General features: G+C 36.1%; 1 protein-coding gene across 1 annotated transcript; it reads right to left on the bottom strand.

Moving 5' to 3' along the window:
• Positions 1–2,983: 2,983 nt before the first annotated feature.
• Positions 2,984–4,127, bottom strand: LOC131321647 (LOB domain-containing protein 14-like). The gene is made up of 2 exons (XM_058352535.1): positions 3,788–4,127; positions 2,984–3,682 (listed from the first exon to the last, which is right to left on the bottom strand). Exons 1-2 carry the CDS (start codon positions 4,064–4,066, stop codon positions 3,245–3,247), a joined length of 717 nt encoding a protein of 238 aa, XP_058208518.1. The 5' UTR covers positions 4,067–4,127; the 3' UTR covers positions 2,984–3,244.
• Positions 4,128–13,457: the final 9,330 nt, after the last annotated feature.

The raw sequence follows: 13,457 nt of genomic DNA, 5'->3' as shown, positions 1-13,457 counted from the left end.
GATCTCTCTCTCTCTCTCTCTCTCTCTCTCTCTCTCTCTGCCGTTTTCTTATCTTTCTACGTTCTTGTGCTAATTAAGGAAACCCTTTGAACATTGACGTACAACAATGACTTATCACCTATATATATTCAGGCTTCAGAATCAACTCATATCAAATTCATATATAAACTACGTAACTTTTGATTACCACTTGTTGAAAACTAACACTTTTACAAAAATCTACTTCCAAATCTATCAGGTAACCATCCCGTGCTTTTAGAGCAATGCTTCATTCTCTGGCATAACATAGTTTCATAAATCCTAGCTACTCCCTCCGTCCCTAAATAAATGTCCATGTTACTATTCCGGACATTTTTAAAAATCATTTATATATTCCAAAGTATATTATTTTTTATATGCAATATAAATCTTATTTGATAGATCTTAATTTGTTCTATTAGACAAAATTTTGAAAATTATAAAAAATGGTATAAATTAAAAGATATAACTAATTTTTAAAAGTTTGGGAAAAGTGAAATTGGACATTAAAATTAAGGGATGGAGGGAGTAAGATTTACGGTAAAACTGCACATCTACTTCCATGAGCTACAAAAAGGTGTCGGGGCTCAGCTTCGTATCGCTGGTCTTGCGAAGCCGCGATTTATTATAGTCACAAGAGACCCAGAACCGGTACAAGGATTTACTCGATCCTCTGCTTCAGAAAAACCATTGCTCTCTTGTATTAATTCTAATTACACTGATAAAAACCATTGATATCATTTGTACTATATATATCTCTGTGCGTGTGTGTCCTCCTAAAGCAAGTTAAATGAAGAATCTGATCCATCCCAAAAGGGTTGATAGAGTGGGTCGCCGGTGGTTTGCACGGAGGGGTGGCTGTAGTGGTTTGGGTTTTGGGGGATGGATTGGGCAGGCCGGTCCAGGCTTGGACCGGATCGGGTGTTTCTGGAGCTTATTGTTTTATTTGGGTTTTGGATCGGGCTTTAATGTTTTATTTATTTTGGATCCTTGTAGACCCTTGGGTTGTTTGGACTTTGCTCTTGCGGTGTATCATTCAATTTTTTGTTGGATCTCTTTCCCTATTTCCCGTTTTTTAATAAAATTCATCTTTTGCCAATAAAAAAAAAAAAAAAATCAAGTTTAACTCTAATGCGGAAAAACTCTTCGGGTTACGATAGGGTTGAGGGAGTTGGCTAAGGCAGTTTTGGTTTTTTAGTCCTGGCTGGACATTGATCGATGTATCGTGTTTGTGGTTTTCAATGAAAGTGTACATTTACCGGGAAAAAAAAAAAAACTTCCATACATGGCGAAAATCAAAATCAGCAAAGGCCACAAGCAGTAGTTCTTTCAAGTATCATTGTAAGACAAAGCTAGGTAACTGGCTACAACACACAGAGAGAGAGAGAGAGAGAGAGAGAGAGAGAGAGAGAGAGAGAGAGAGAGAGAGAGAGAGAGAGAGAGAGAGAGAGAGAGAGATGTTAACAAATATGTGAAAAGATAGTTCCCCTGCCAACATGAGGAAAATATAAACCTCCCTAATTTGGATTTTCATATATGCAAGGATTTTTCATCTATGTATCAATATTTTGAAATTTAATCAGGCGACCAACAAGGACCATAATGTAGAGGAAAAGGAGCAATGCATGTCGGAGAATGTCACGACTAAACTTTAAACTCCAATGGCCTAACAAATGGAGACGCAATACTTTAATCCAAGCAAAATACTTATGATACTAGAAAATGGGGCACACAATTTTCTCATGTTTATGCTGCAATTCTGGAACACCGTACCGGCCAGATGCTCTTTCTATTATTATTGAAATCTCCTTCGTTTTTTTTTTTTTTTGAACGCCAGAAAAGCGAATAAATCAGTCGTACTAGAACACCAGATTTACGAGATCTATCCAATGTTGAGTTGTGATTGAAGCAGCAGTTTTCGATTTAAGGAAGAAAGATGATGGATTTATATATGAGAACTTGATCACTGTGATATTACAAACGCTCGAGATAGACAAGGAAAAACTAAAGGACTCGACAACATAGCTCGATGTATAACGCTAACAGGCTTTACACTCTACGACACATGTCTCTCTAGTTTATTTGAATCATATTGGACTTGTTCGTTTGGGGGCTTTAAAGCCCCTACACAGAGTCCCCAATACATTTTCTTTATCTTTCTCCACTCAAATCTCTTTCAAAATCTCAAAACGAACAAGCTGATTATGCTTAAGAAAATTATAGCGCTTAATGTAACAATCATACTACCTTATAACTGGAACTAACAAAGACCATGGGAGTTAGATCACAAAGCTACATTACAAAGAAGGAGATCTTCTACAATATATTGCAATGAAGCATTCTCCAGAACAACATTCACAACCTAGTTTAATGTCTTCACATGAGGAAACACCAAACTCCATATATAGTTCACTATCTTCTTCTTTTTTTTTTAAGGAAATAAAATTTTATTAAAAACTCTACAAAGGGTAAATCGAGTAGGAGAAAGGGGGAGGGGAATCCAATCAAGGGTTGGATGGAAAAGGAAAAATTGTTGGGACTAAGCCCAAACACTCCCTTAAGGGCCAGACCCCAAATCCATAGTTCACTATCTTTAAGCTTATTGAGGGCAAAAAGACTTCAAATTACCTCACAAATAATGCCCATCCGAACATTTTCTCAAAATTGTTACAAATTTTGTGGCAGGAAGTTCTTTTCCATAGTCTTAATTTAAAACCTGCAAAACCCTGCAAAGATAATCCCTCCAACAAACTTACACCTAGATTTTGAAAACTAATAAGAAATAAAGTTTGTTAGATTCTTGCTTAATTTCCACTGAGTGTGTGAAATTTTGCAAGATCATTTCTCCCCAAGAAACATACTAGGTTGTGAAAATTAAGAAGAAGAAGCAAAATAATATGTTTGACTTGCTAATAGATTCTTAACTTTAATTCATAGGTCTTGATGATTCTTGACTAGGGATAAATAAACAAAGGCATTATCTTGAAGCAAAACCTAATATGTCAGAGAATCTGACACCAGATCCCAGATTACACAAGATCTAAGAAAAACAATCATAGTAATAGGGTAGATTTTAAATAGCTAGCTAGGGTTTCTTTGATTCTATAGACATTTTCTAGGGCTTATATAGTTTATTTATGGCAGCCAAAAGTGCATAACATTCCAAAATTGACAGAGCAGATCATCTTCACCCATGCCATTTTCCTTTTTCTCTGGATTTCTAGCCTCATTTTGCACATGACCATTGCTGAACATACCCGAACGCGATCGACTGAAGCTCGTCGTCGTCTTGTAGCGGCCATTGCCTATAGTTTGCTTGCACATCAAGGGAATCCATGGAGTGATGGGAAGAACCCTCTTCAAAGCTGGAAAATGACACATTTTCTTCTACTTTCATTTGGTTCTCATAATTCCCCATGGGGTTCTGATTCGCAATCCCGTTTTCGTAAAACGGGACATTGTTCCCGAAATTACTAGCTGTATTGGGATCCAATTGGGGGATCATGTCGGGATTTTGTGATTGAAACCAGCTTTGAACATCTTGTGGGTAAGAAGGAAACTTCCCACAAAATCTTTCACTAGAGTTTGCATTGGTGGAGCAATTGGTAAAGCTCCTGGCTGCTTGTTCCTTGAGAGAAGCTAGTTGTGCTTGTAGATTCACAACCTACAAAAATTTTATAAAAAAAGTCAGAACATGGATTTAACAAGTGAAGCTAAAAAAAGTAGCAAAAAGGAAATTAGGGTTTTATCGGTATGCGCCGATATATACCTGTTGTTGGAGAGCAAAAATATGGGAGACACATCCATAAATGGGGTCTTGAAGCCTGGCTTGAGCTTCGTACGAGATTGTAACGGCGGCCTCGCAGCGTTCGCTCACCGGGAGTTGAGCAAGGAGTTTGGAGACATTGCTAGCACCAAAAACCTTGTGAATGGCTGCAAAATGGGAAGCTCCTTGTTCATGGCAGAAGTAAGGAGCAAAAACACAACCCCTCACACACTTCCTCCTCAAGAATTTGCAAGCACCACAAGGAGAGCCAGAGCCTGTCATCTCTTCCTGATTGATTTTATGTCTTTTGTGGGAATGAGTTAATTTGCTCTGTGCTTAGTGCAAAGAAAGCATTAGAATTCACCATGTTTATAAGCTCCAGAGGGAGGAGAGAGGTGGATAATATTATAATGAATTGTTAATTGGGCATGGTTTCCTTAATGGCCTACAGATTGTAATATTTTTTTGGTTATATTAATCTTGGAATTTTATACTGGCATTTGAGATTCCATTCAACATCCTTAAAGGACAAAAGAGCTAGCATAAACCAAACCCATTTCTTCTTGCTTGGGTTCTTTTCAGCTCATTTTGGGAGCGTCTCTCTTGGGTTAATGAAATTTGATAAATACAACTACATTTAATTAGCTGTTGATGGTACAAATATTTTAGGTATAAGGTTGGGGAAAAAATGGGTTCGTTTTAGTCTTAGCTAATCTTTGCATGCTTGAAGACGTACGGATAGATGCAAACAAACAAACAATTTATGTGCGAAATTCGTATACATAAAAATGTGTTGCGGCATCCATTTCATATCAAAACATAATAGACGGGCTGATAAGTTTTTAATGTCACTGTCACATTATTTCGAAGCAGTTTTCTCTGTATATTCTTATGTAAAATTTCCCTATCATTTAGTGCTCATCTCTAATTGATTTTCGAAAGAAGAGATTAATTTGTGACTCAAAAGGTCGAATCTAGCGTTAGTGATGAGGGGCAACGAAATGTCTCACAGATCTACGCTGACCCACGAAACAGGCTTTGTGGCCCGCATGGATTCGTGAGAGATTTCGTTCCCCCTAGCCATAGCTAGAACTAGGATGCAGAATTAGTGATTTAAGAGACGCATTTGATAATATGTGTAATGTAATGTAATGTTGCTTTGCCTGCACTTACTTGGAGATTTCCTTATCGCATACTATATACACATAATATATAACTGGATGCTAATATATAAGGCAGGGAGGCTAGTTGTAAGTCAAATTAACAGAGGCAGAACTAGTGCAGAGAGAGGGCAAATGGAGAGGTACAGGAGGGCTGGCTTCCACCGTCACAAGGCAAAGTCAAGATCAATGTTTTTTGTTAATTGGATGTCCGGGTCAATTTGCGCGTACCTCGACTAATTTCGAGACTTTGAAAATAACGACTGGACATAACCTCCGTGAGAATGGAACATGTGACCTCGATGAGACTTATGATTCATGAACCAGAAAAGGAGGAGTAGGTTTTGTAATATGGGGTCATAGAGGTAATATTCTGGGGGCGGAGGCACTTCCAGTAGCTGTGAGTACATCGGCAGAAGTGGCGGACGCCCTGGGTTTTCGATCGCCTGGGGTTGGTTGCGGTAGCAAGTGATGAAGCACGGGATCAGATTATTCTAGAGGGAGATGCACAAGCTATCATTCGAATATTGCTACAAGGCAAAGCAAGTGTCAAAGCCAGTTCAGATGTACGTAGTCACCTGCGGGGACTCTTTTCACTTAGCTAGTTGCTTTATCTCCTGTTCCGGCTAACGCTTTAGCCAAGTATGCCCTTTCGTTGTCTTCGCATACATCCTGGCTAAGATATTTTCCCAGCTGGGTATGTGGTGAAGCTTCTTTGGATGTTCCTATTCTGTAATGATCAATAAAGTCTTTTACCGATTGGAAAAAAAAAGAAGGCTAGTTGTAAGTCAATGATTGATCTGATGAACTGGTGGTACGGAAAAAAGAAAGAAAGAAGCAGCAATGCTTTGGTGGAGTAATTATTCCATGCCCCTGAGACACTGCCACGTGGTGCGCAAACTCTTCTATAATACATATGTATGTAGGCTTCACACATTTTGTGATGGAGACCACACAAATGTGTGGCGTGGTGGAGAATGATTTTGGGGCCGACACCATGTGGCGGTGCCCTGAAAGTATTATATTGAATAAATTTTCGCTTTGGTGACCATATGATATGTCATCGCGTACAGAACTAGTGAATTATACTTTATCAATACAGTTGTGACACATCATAAGGTACCCAAAATATGATCACCAAAAAGCATTAGTGAATAACAAGTTCTCATTCGATGACTCAGGAGTATTGTTATATTTTGACGTGTACAGTACACTGCAGATTGGATTTGTACGATATGTATCAGTACCTTTTAGTATAGCCATGAATCTTCAATATTGGTATGGCAAATGTGATCATAACATGTGCATACGAACTCATATATGTATGATGCATAAAAATCCTCAGCGTCAAGACAGTAAGGTTAACGCACCACATTAATTAAGGTTGATTATGAATTTAAGGTTGATCATCTAATAACTTCGTATGCAAATATTATGAATTCAAAATTGATAATTAATGGGTGCATACTGCACACATCTAATATAGAGTGCGTAGACAACTAGAAATTTTCATGTTCTAGCTGATGGAGTCTGCAACATTACGTACGACCATGGTTTAGTACTATCAATTTTGGCCTTAAGATACAAATGATCTTTTAAATTTATTGTCTGACACGAGTATCTTTACCTAAATGTGCAAAACTGAGACACTTTTATAATCCAAGTTGATACATTATACGGTACCAATAGTAGTTGTAATGGTACCCATTGTGGTTTACAACTACATTTTTATACAATATCGGGTACAATGAAGTTTCTTTGTTTTTGTTTTCGTTTTCGTTTTTGTTTTTGTTTTTGTTTTTTTTCATTTTTTGTTAACTCGGAGTGGAAACTTTAAATTCATCTCGATCAAAATCAATTGACAATGAGTAGAGAAGTCTCAAATGTTATTAAGTGATCACCAATTCATGTCCCCAACAAAGATTTAAAGTTTCCATTTGGTATGAGAGTGGGGCCCGTTCCACCTCACATTTTATAAAATTCAAAAAAAAAAATTAAAATTCACACCCCACGATGACAGACCAACTAGTAAAAAGATTGTGCGATGATAGACCCAAAAAGAGGCTATACGTGACAGATCTTAAACGCGGCTGCACGTGAGAGAGGATGTTAAGGAAACATAGTCTCACATTGCTTGGGACTTGAATGAGTGATAAATTAATAACATTTGAGATCTCTCCATTTATTGCCGATTGATTTTGGGATGAATTTAAAATTTTCACACTCGGTATCTAACATAATGAATTGGCCCAACTTACAAATTAACAGCACAAGTGGAAGTTGAAACCCATACTAAAATTTCTCGAGACGCTTGATTTTCAAGTGACCATTACTGTATTACTGGGAAGTTTTTCAACTTCCATTTATTGCTTTGTAAGCCTCACTCGGTTCTCTTATTGTAATTTGGTTGGGTTGATTTCTTATATATCAATCTTCGGCTTGAATAGCATATGATTGTTACGGGGTAGGGTGCCAACCTCGTTAGGATATTATTCTCACATTGTGATGCTATCTTTTTCCGTCCTTTTTATCGATGTACTTCATTCTGTTTTAATGAAATATATCTTTTTCGCCGTTCAAAAAAAGTGACTATTACTGTGCCATGATTCCTCGGGCAATAATACTATGTTGACTACATTTTGATGATCACGTTTTGGATATCATGTGAGTTGTGTCTAATGGATTGATGGAACGGCCCCCACCTGTCATGTTTCTCACCAATTCAGAAATGACAAACTATCACCGAATGCGATTACCATATCATTGTTCTTCCTTGGGATGGTTTTAATGATTATAATAATTGCTTTAATAATTGCTTGGATTAATAAAGTCCCTTTTGCTAAGGAAAACTATCATGAAGAACTAATAATCTTTAGTTCTTCATGGTAGTTTTTGGCTGATAAAAAAAGAACTAAGATTAAGCTAAGATTTGGATTCAACTTCTCTCCAATTGGACTACAGAAAAGTATTTGTAGGATCATCTCATTCATTCATCTCAAAAATTAATGGTTCAAAATCTACCCATTAAAAAGACTTTTAGACAGTTAGAATTGCACAGATTGCTCTCTGCAGATCAAACTCAAATGGCAGAGAAGCCATTCCCCTTGGATTTCCCCCCTCTAAAGAGAAAACAAAAAACAAGTGAATAAACTAGAAAAGGAGTATACGTCAAAAATTAAATGAACAAAACAAAAGATGGTGACACTGGAATACAACACCTGACCTTGGGGGGAAGCACAACTTAGAGAAATTATTATAGATAAAAGGTTTTGCCGTCTACTTTCATAAGTATTTGATTTATTTAAGCCTCACCTGTCACAGCTTGTCGAGCAATACCGTATTAATACGATTAACTAATCGTATTTATAATCATTTATCAATCCTAATCACTTTCTTGTGTTACATGTAAGCACCAACATGTAGACCTTAATCGTGCCCAAATGTGCATTTTGGTCCCACACATCCCAACCCTAATCAATAATGACCCTCCAAACTTAACCCTCTTTCTCCATTTAATTATAACTTATAATAATAGCTAGCTTTTTTCGATTACAATTGTGTTGTTTAGGCTCTGTTTGGCGTTTCTTGTGGTAATTAAGTTTAATTTTGGGTGCTTAGTATACATGCTGTAAGCAACTTATATATGTATGACTTGTAGAAAGAGACTAATTGATATTAGTTCGATTATAATCATTCATTGAAAAAAGTCACATCATTACGGACAGACTCTGGCTATAACCCGAGCCTAGATAATACAATATTATTCGTTTTGTTTTGTTTTAGCTACACCGGCATAACTTTAATCTACAATATGGTAGACGTACATTGTTGATTATAACTTCACGCTTATGTCTTGTCTTCATTGCCTAGCTTGCAATGTTCACCTCACCTCACCTCACCTCACCTGTCTTGTTCTTAATCCTATGACAAAGTCTCCGCTCCTAGAGTTGCTTGTGGTAAGTATGCTGTAAGCAACTTACGATTCGTAGAAAGATCCATACGGATAACAGCTCATCGACAACCTGCACGCGCTTCTCCGAAAACTTACCGTTAGGTCCATTTATCTCTGGTTGTATATATCCTTCATTTGATTTGAATGTGTTATTTGTCGTTCACCTGTGCAATTAGTCTTTTTCAGTTGTATTAGATGCGCTCGGTAAATTGTAATCTATGAAGTTAATTCGACTATAAGTATTCATTGAAAAAAAGTTACTCCTACATTATTTTGGAAAGACTACGACTATAATCCGAGCCAATATAACACAATATTAATTAGTCGATTTGTTTTAGCTACACCGGCACGACTTTAATCTACAATATATCACATACATTGTTGATTCTAACTTCACGCTTATTATGTCTCTTATCTTCATTGACTTGCAATATTAATTATTCGATTTGTTTTAGCTACACTAGCTTGCACAAATTTCTTTCCTAATTTAGTCCCCTCCAACTTTGATTCCTGGCTCTTACAGTACCGCTGAAAAAAAATTACGACGAGGCCGGCTAACCTACGGAGGGCTACAAGACACGTGGGCGTATTAAGACATGGGTTATTCGTGCATGGCATTAATTAGCCTCCCTGGCAGCCATTACCATATATATATCTTCAATTCAATTTAATTTAATTACACCATGGGATTGGTGATCGAGGTAAAAGGTTTTTGAGTCATGTGTACTTGTTGGCCACTTGAACAAGAAAAAGAGAGGAGGATTTTGGGGACAAGAAGGCATGTTTTTAACTAATGGGATTCATTAAACTAATCCAACTTTTCCCCACCTCAATAATGTATAAAGGATGGCTCCAACTATTCCTTTGAAAGGGAACACCCTTTAACTTTATCTATTTGCTCTTTAGTTCAATTATCTCTCACAAATTAAAACACTCTGTAGTTGGGAAAGCCTTGTCATTCCAAAGGCACTTTTTTACGTGAATTTTGTTCTCTTCTATCGATTGGAATATCTAATTAACATGCATGCACCATCTCGATATATCTCTTTTTCATCGGATTTTTTAAATAAATTTCGGGGACTACTGTTTCTGTTTTCTTAGGTTTGTAACTTAGCAAAAGTCTCTAGAACAGGAGCCCATCATCTGATCGGAACCGCCGATTTCGTAGATGGAATGGAAACTAGTAAAATTTTAATTAACTTAATTGAGTGCCTGCAGTGAAAGGGCGACACTGACAAGTGTCCTTATCATGCAGTACTACTCCATTAGTAAACATGCAGTTGAGAAATATTTTAGAAAACATGATGGCGTGGCCGTTCTCATAATTTATTGTGAATCTTGATGACGCGCTATATACAACCTTTTGTACGTACGTATTTATTAAAATGGAGATCGATCTCTATTCCATATATAAAAATGGAGACTGTGACAGGAACAAGGAAGTTTTATGTTTATTAGTTGATGGTAAAACCAAAAAAAAACAAAAAAACTTTTGACCCGAGTGAATCTGGACCTTCCACCAATTTGCTTTAAAGGCATCTCCAACCGACACTCTTATCTCTACTTTAAAGCTATTGGATGAAAGTTTCACTCCCAACTCACTCTCCATTTTGAGACGATCGATAATGGAGGATATATGGTACTCCAAATACGTGGGGGTATTAAAAAGAATTATGGAGGATCTTCTCCATTTTACTATTCTCATTTTTTAATTCTAATTTCATTCATCAAACGATTATTTTTTGCATTTATTTTCCATAAATTTATTACTTTTGAAAATACATTAACTTGCAATACATTTAACATAAGATCTGTATTGAATATAATAGAGGTACAAATGTAGTATTGGATTGGACATGCTCTAAGAGAAGTTTTCCAAAACAAACACTTCAAGGGATCAACGGATTCCCGCGCATAAAGTAAAAAGTAGAAGTGAAACGGAGAGGTTTGGCCGAGTGGGTATGATCATGAGAGAAAGCTAATAAGTGTTTGTCCTTTATGAAATTGCATTTTGAAACCTAGAGTAGCTAAACATTCAAATCTCGGGGCCATCTAGCCGGAGGGTTTCTCGACCGCTAACTACTTCAGGACATCTCGAAATTAATAAAGGTTCGTGCAAGCTAGTTGGGCCGGACATTCGCTTTGTAAAAAAAATAAAAAAGTAATGTGAAAGTTACTCTCACCTAAACTCAACTACCTGCTTTAGATGTTTAAACTTTGTACTTGTCACACATTATTCTATATGGGTATGGTTGATTTTAATGATTGATTGCAGATTTACTTAAGCTGTGATAATTAGGACCAGAATCAACTTCATCCTAACCTCCAAGTGATCAAATAATTAACCTACTTCCTTGGAATTTCTGATGAATTGATTAGTAATTAAGGATCAGATCACTACTGCACCTTCCATGTGAACAGTGCTTTGCCTGGTTGGTTTTGCCTAATTGCCTTTAATTAGTTGTTAATTACTACTTTGCACGGCCCACAACGAGACCACCTGATCATGAGCTCAATCATATGTTTGTTGATGATCAAGTGCTAGCCATGTGTTTCGTATTTCTGAACCGTACAATTAATATCGCCAACTCATATACACCTAATTGAATTCCCATGCCAACTAGTAGGGTTTTTGTCCTGTAATAAAAGTTAACATGTATTTATTGGCAATACAGTTTTCCTATAACTGGATGTTCGAGTCAGTACCTGGATTAACCCCAGATTCTTGAAGTAGTTAACAATCGGGAATACATTTGGAAGCATTAAGATTTGGAATGTTAATTAATTTGGCTTCGTGGAATTCGAACTTGCGACTTGTTCATGAAGGGACAAGCCCCTTTAGTTATTTTCTCTCATGCCCACTTTAGTTACTTTCTAATGCCCATTTTGCCAACCGGCCGTCAGGGTTCAAAATTTCAAATTAATACTACCATACAATATTAAATCATTCTTCTCTTTTCTTTTTTCTTTTTTTGTATGAAAAATCATTTTTCTATTTTGGGTAAATCGTATTGTACTCTAAAGCCTGCCGAGGAATCTTCTTATACTGTCGAGATGTCTCAACTGCTTAATTGTCATTTTTTAACAAAAGAAAACTTCTCTCTTCTATTATGATTTTGTTTAAGTATAATTAAACATTTTGAGGTATGTGCTTTTAATGGAAACAAGGAACAAGAAAGGAAAGCGGGGGAAACACATTTGGACGTGTCTTCTTTCAGTTTGTTGATCAGATAAGATAAATCATTGATGGAATATTTCAAAAGCATGCATTTAATTAATTAGTATGCGTCAAAAACCTTTTCCCTCAGCTGATTAATTTGTTGAATACTTGCCCAACAATATTTATATAAGGTAGTAACAAAAAATAACTGTGGATATAAATTAGAGCAATGCAATATTTAGAACCGACATGGAATATCTTTGTGTTGGATATATATATCATATATATGTCCAAAAAAGAATGATTTATGTTGCACATACGTAGCTGGTCAACTCGACAACACTGTTAGGCTCTGTTGGATGTGTCTTCAGATTCATTACGGTACACGTTCTGAACATCTCGATCACTTTTGTCATTAATTCAGTGTTACGTAAGATCATGTAATGTCAAACAGTGTGCAATAATAGGATTATTTTAGTTACATACAGGCAATTTTTTTTTTTTTTCCTTCAACATTATTTAAGACGTACGACTATTTTTCTAATTAGAAAACTCTAAATGCAATCCCATTCTAACATTATACTGTATATGTTTAGTGGATCGTTTTGAAGTTTTTTTTTTTTTTTTTTGAAAAATTACTTTTACACTCCACCTTATTATAAGTGTACCCCAAATTTGTCTTATAGCGCTTGAATTGTGCAGAATTTTTAAAAATATGTAAAGAATAAAATATTTGTGCTTGGTCTTCCCTCCTCTCAAAACTGCTTTGCCATTGTGTCTTTTCATTTTTAATGATTTTTATCTAATTTTTTATTTTGAATGTATAGCGTACCTCCATTTAAAAAGTAAAATTTTTTTTCTTAAAAATGTTACAAAATTGACAAAAGATACAAACCTATACCTCTATCGTATATGTTATCTACTCCCTCCGTCTCTTATTTATAGTCCGGTATTCCATTTTGGGTTGTCCCTTAATAAGTGCCCATTTTGTAAAGTTAATGGGTAAAAGTTTGTGAATTGTCTATTTTGTCCATAAAAGTAGATTCCATTTTAAAAAGTGAGTAAAAGTGTAATGACGATGGGTAAGTAGGGAAAGTGAAGGAAAAAATTGATGTGAAAGGTATAATGATGATGTCTTTTTAATAAGTTGGAATTACGAAGCAGGACACTTAAAAATGGACGGAGAGAGTATTTTTTTATTTATTTTTCTTGTTTTGAGATGAGAATAAGCCCTCTTTCAACATGGTTTTTTAAAAAAAATAATAAAAACTAATTTTACGGGGAAAAATATTTAATAGGGATTGCGGTGCACGTGGAAGGTGTATATACACATACGCAAAGGGCGTCAGTCACTAGTGTCTCTCTCTCTAACTTTAAAGTTCCAACGATTCGATACGGACA

The sequence above is a fragment of the Rhododendron vialii genome, chromosome 1a, assembly GCF_030253575.1.
Source record: "Rhododendron vialii isolate Sample 1 chromosome 1a, ASM3025357v1".
NCBI lineage: Eukaryota > Viridiplantae > Streptophyta > Magnoliopsida > Ericales > Ericaceae > Rhododendron > Rhododendron vialii.
This window is presented reverse-complemented; position numbering and strand designations above follow the sequence as displayed.